This window comes from Eriocheir sinensis, chromosome 42 (assembly GCF_024679095.1).
Source record: "Eriocheir sinensis breed Jianghai 21 chromosome 42, ASM2467909v1, whole genome shotgun sequence".
NCBI classification, from domain to species: Eukaryota; Metazoa; Arthropoda; class Malacostraca; order Decapoda; family Varunidae; genus Eriocheir; species Eriocheir sinensis.
In genome coordinates this window covers 13,026,695-13,031,694 of record NC_066550.1, presented here as the reverse complement: position 1 = coordinate 13,031,694, position 5,000 = coordinate 13,026,695, and the positions used below count along the sequence as shown (strand labels likewise).

At 43.7% G+C, this 5,000-nt stretch overlaps 1 protein-coding gene across 1 annotated transcript in view; it reads left to right on the top strand.

Annotated features, from left to right (window-relative positions):
- Positions 1-5,000, top strand: part of LOC127010224 (uncharacterized) — a 62,549-nt gene that overhangs the window by 38,137 nt on the left and 19,412 nt on the right. Inside the window, exons 3-4 of the mRNA XM_050884102.1 lie at positions 1-36; positions 3,384-3,525. The exon at positions 1-36 is cut by the window's left edge and continues 173 nt beyond it. Coding sequence (XP_050740059.1) covers positions 1-36; positions 3,384-3,525 — 178 coding nt within the window. The remainder of the gene's footprint in view (positions 37-3,383; positions 3,526-5,000) is intronic.

Genomic DNA, 5,000 nt, shown 5'->3' with positions numbered 1-5,000 from the left:
ATCAACATACAGCCCTCGCACAAGTTTACAGTGACGGTGAGGAGAAGGAGGAGCAGGAGGAGGAGGAGGAGTTGAAGTGATAGTAATAGGGAGGAACATGGGTGCTAGCAGAAGGAAGAGAAAAAGGAGGAGGAGAGTAGTAGTAGTAGTAGTAGTAGTAGTAGTAGTAGTAGTAGTAGTAGTAGTAGTAGTAGTAGTAGTGGTATTATTATTATTATTATTATTAGTAGTAGTAGTAGTAGAAGTAGTAGTAGTAGTAGTAGTAGTAGTTTTTCTTTCCTAACAGGCTCTATCACACCCGTCTCCCTCATATCAAACACTCAACACATTCTCCCTTTTCCCCTTTTTCTCCCTTTTTCCCCAATTTTACTTCCCAACCCCAAATAGTAATAGAAGAAGTAGTAGCAGTAGTAGCAGTAGGAGTAGTAGTAGTAATAGTATGAGCAACAGAAACAGTAGTAGGCAATGGTAGTATAGTGTTATGGGCAACGAGGTACATTGGCAGCGAAGCGTGAAAGTCTACGGTACCAGCCAGCCACGTTTACATTACCCAAAGCCTCACGTTAAACCTATAAGCACATAAGGAGTCTGCAAGAGGTCGGTAGGTCTATACAAGGCAGCTCCTGTGAACCTAACCCCGCCTAACCTCACTATTACGGGCAGTGTGAATAAGGAAGCTTTATTCACTCTGTATAAGCTTTCTCTACATCAAAACATGGAACGTGGAAGAGAAAGGAAATGAATGAGAAAAAAATAGTTAGGTTCATTTAGGTGGATTGAAGAAGAGAAAGAGGAGGAGGAAGAGAAGGAGGAGGAGAAGAGGGGTAAAGAAGAGAAAGAAAGAGAGATTACTGACACGTGGAAGAGAAAGGAAATGAATAAGAGAAATAAAAGTTAGGTTCATTTAGAAGAGAAGGGTTGGAGAAGGTGGAGGAGGAGGAGGAGGAGAGGGGTAAAGAAGAGAAAGAATTAAGGAAAACGAAGAAAGAGGAAAAAATAAGAGAAGAAAGAGAGGAAGATGGAAGAGGAAAAGATAGGGAAGAGGAGGAAAGAAGAGAGAAAGAAGAGGAAAAAAGAGGAAAGAAGATGAGAAGGAAAGGGAAAAGAAGACCCACCAATAACTTCACTGCAAGAGGAGGAGGAGGAGGAGGAGGAGGAGGAGAGGGAGAGAGTAGTAATATAGTATTATTGGGAGAACGGAAAAATAAGAGGAAAAAGAGGAGGAGGAGGAGGAGGAGGAAAAAGAGGAGGAGGAAAAAGAGGAGGAAGAGAAGAATAATATAGAGAAGATAAAGGAAGAGTTCTTAGATGAGGAGGATTAGGAGGAGATATATGAGGTGCAGAGGAGGAGGAGGAGGAGGAGGAGAGGAGGTGGTTTGCGAAAAGAGAAGATGAAGAAGAATGAGATGGAGATGGAAAAGGAGGAAAATAAAAGGTGTATGAATAAGGAGGAAGAGAAGGAGGAAGAAGAAGAAGAAGAAGAAGAGGAGGAGGAAGAGGTGGTGGAGGAGGAGGAGGAGGAGGAGGAGGAGGAGGAAGGAGAGAAGATAAATATAATGATAGGGGAGAGAGAGAGAGAGAGAGAGAGAGAGAGAGAGAGAGAGAGAGAGAGAGAGAGAGAGAGAGAGAGAGAGAGAAAATTGCTATTCTTGAGGTAAAATTTCTTACTTTCAAAACAACTTAAACACAATAATTAAAAGGCAAGAAAATAAAGACAATACGAGGAGGAGGAAGAAGAAGAAGAAGAAGAAGAAGAAGAAGAAGAAGAAGAAGAAGAAGAAGAAGAAGAGGAGGGTTACAGAGAGGTAGGTTTCTGTGTGTGCGTGAATGTGCCTCGTGTGTGTGTGTGTGTGTGTGTGTGTGTGTGTGTGTGTGTGTGTGTGTGTGTGTGTGTGTCGCGTGCTGGGGGACATAACTGGGTGCGTTGGAGGAGGAGGAGGAGGAGGAGAAGGAGGAGGAGGAGGAGGAGGAGGTGATAGTGTTGCTGTGGTGGTGCAGTGCAGGTGGTAAAGGAAGAGGAGGAGGAGGAGGAGGAGGAGGAGGAGGAAGAAGAGGAGGAGGAGGATTATGGAGGAGATTGAGAGGAAAGGAGAGAAAGAGACAGAGGAGACACAGGTAAGAAGAAAGGTGAGGAAGGAGGAGGAGGAGGAGGAGGAGGAGGAGGAGGAAGTCCAATGTCACTTGTCTTCGGTAATATTCTCACGGGAGGAGGAAGTGAGGAGGTACTTTATCACGGAGGAGGAGGAGGAGGAGGAGGAGGAGGAAGAGGAGGATAGTACGAGAAATTAGGAGAATAAAGATGAAGAAAGGAAATGTGTAAAAGGAAGAAGAAGAGGAGGAGGAGGAGGAGGAGGAGGAGGAGGCGAAGATGGAGGTGAAAGAAGAGGTGAAGGAGGAAGAGGAAGAAGAGGAAGTAGGAGGAAGCATGGAAGAGCAGGCCACAGGAAGGAAAGGAGAAGAAAAAACGGAAGGAGGAAGAAGAAAGAAAGGAAGAAAATAATCAGAAAAGAAAAGAAGACAAAGAAGACAGTGAAAAAAGGAAGAAAAAAGAGAAGAAAAATGTGAAGAAGAAAAAGAAGACAAAGAAGAAACAGTGAAAAAAAGGAAGAAAAAAAGGGAATAAAAGAGAAGAAAAAAGAAGAAAAAGAAGACAAAGAAGAAAATAATAAGAAAATAAAAAGGAAAAAGAAGAAGAAAACGAAGAAAAAAAGACACAGTGAAGACAAAAAAAAGAAGAAAATGAAGAAGAAAAAGAAGACAAGGAAAAACAGGAAGCAGAAAAAAATGAGCGAAACAAAAAAACAAGAAAAAAAAAACAGATGAAGGAAGAAAATACGAAGAAAATAACGAAGGAGGAAGAAGAAAATGAAGAAAAAAAAGAAGAAAAACAGGTCATTTCATGGTTGCTCTTCGACTCCGCCTGTGTGAGGTTGAATAACGCATGAGTGAACCAGCAAATTGGGAGGAGGAGGAGGAGGAGGAGGAGGAGGAGGAGGAGGAGGAGGAGGAGGAGGAGAAGGAAGAGGAGGAGGAAGTAATGGTGGTTAGGTTATATCGTGTGTGCGTGCGTGTGTGTGTGTGTGAGAGAGAGAGAGAGAGAATGCAGTGAAGACGAAAATTAAAATGATGTGAAAAGATCTCTCTCTCTCTCTCTCTCTCTCTCTCTCCTCCCCACTATCCCCCTCTTCTCCCCTCCCCATCTACACCCTCTCTCACCCTCTTCCTCTCTCTCTCCCCCCTTATCTCACTCCTTTCTTTTCTCCTCTCCCTATTCATATCTCCCTCTCCTATCATCTCCCTCACTATCCTCCCCACCCTCCCTTCTTCTCCCTCCCCATCTACACCCCGTCTCACCCTCTTCCTCTCTCTCCCCATCACCGCAGGAGCTGTTTAGGGACGACAAGAGGGTCACGCTATCTCTTACTCGCCTCTCCGTCACGGCGTCTGGCCAGTACAGATGCGAGGTCATAGCCGAGCATCCTTCATTCAGGACGGAGTGGAACAAGGCATCAATGACTGTCCTGCGTGAGTATGTGGGTGGAGGTGGAAGAAGTGGTGGAGGAGGAGGAGGAGTAGGAGGAAATGGAGGATGTTTTTTGTAAGTGTGCTGTATTGTGTGTTAGGAGGAGATGGAGGATGCTGTTTGTGTAAGTGTGCTGTATTGTGTGTTAGGAGGAGATGGAGGATGCTGTTTGTGTAAGTGTGCTGTATCGTGTGTTTCCAATTTCCTTTTTCTTATATTTTGTTTTCTTCCTTTTTCTTCAGCCCTCCTTCCTTTTTTTCCTTCCTTCTGTCTTTCTTTTCCTTTCTTTTTCCTATTTTCCTTCCCTATTTTCCTTTCTTCTTCCTCTCCCTTGCTTTCTTTTATCTTTCCTTCCTTCCTTCTTTCAGCTTGTCGTCCAAACTGAGTTTTCTGATTGAATCTCTTCCTTCCTTCCTTCCTTCCTCTTTTCCTTCATTCCAAGTAGAGAAGGAGGAAGGAAGGGGAAGGATGGGGAAGGGAAGGGAAGGGGAGGGAAGGTGAGGAGAAGGGAAGAGAGGGAAGGAAGGAAGGAAGAAAGGAAGGAAGGGAGGAAGGAGAATGATAGGAAGATTAATATTTCTCCTTTTCCTTCTTCTTCTTTTTTTTCTTCTTCTTCTTCTACTTCTACTTTTTCTTCTTCCTCTTCTTCTTCTTTTTCTTCTTCTTCTTCTTCTTCTACTTCGTCTTCTTCTTCTACTTCTTCTTATTCATCCTTCTCGTTATTATTGTCTTCTTTCACGTGTCTTCCTCTTCCTGACACTAATATTCCTCCTCCTCCTCCTCCTTCCCCTCCTCCTCCTCCTCCTCCTCTTCCTCCTCCTCCTCCTCTCTTCACTTACGGTTCTTTACTCCTGTCTCATATCTCCTTCTTTATCTGTTTCTTTGTTTTCCTCCTCTTCCTCTTCTTTCTTCTCCTTCCTCCTCCTCTTCCTCCTCTCTCTTCCTTTTCTCATTTATTTCTTCCTTCTTCCATTTCTCTTTTTCCTCTTTTTCTTGTTTTTCTTTCTTTTTTTCTTCTTTTTTTTTGTCTTTCCTTATTTATATTTTATCCTGCCTCCTCCTCCTCCTCCTTTCTCCTGATTCTTCTTCTTTCCTCCTCTTCCTTCTTTTATTTCCCCTCCTCCTTTTCCTCTTTCAATCATTTCTTCCCCAAATATTACTCTTCCTCCTCCTCCTCCTCCTCTTTAATCTTACTTCTCCTCCTTCTTCTCTGTCTCATATTATCTAAACCTCCTGTTTCAACACTCTTCCTCCTCCTCCTCCTCTTCCTCTTCTTCCTCCTCCTCCTCCTCCTCCTCTTCCTCTTCCTCCTCCTCCTCCTCCTCCTCCACCGCATCCCCAACGCTACACACACACACAAACAAAGAGAGAGAGAGAGAGAGAGAGAGAGAGAGAGAGAGAGAGAGATTGAAAAAAACACCCATTGCTTTTTTTCCCTTTAATCACACACACACACACACACACACACACACACACA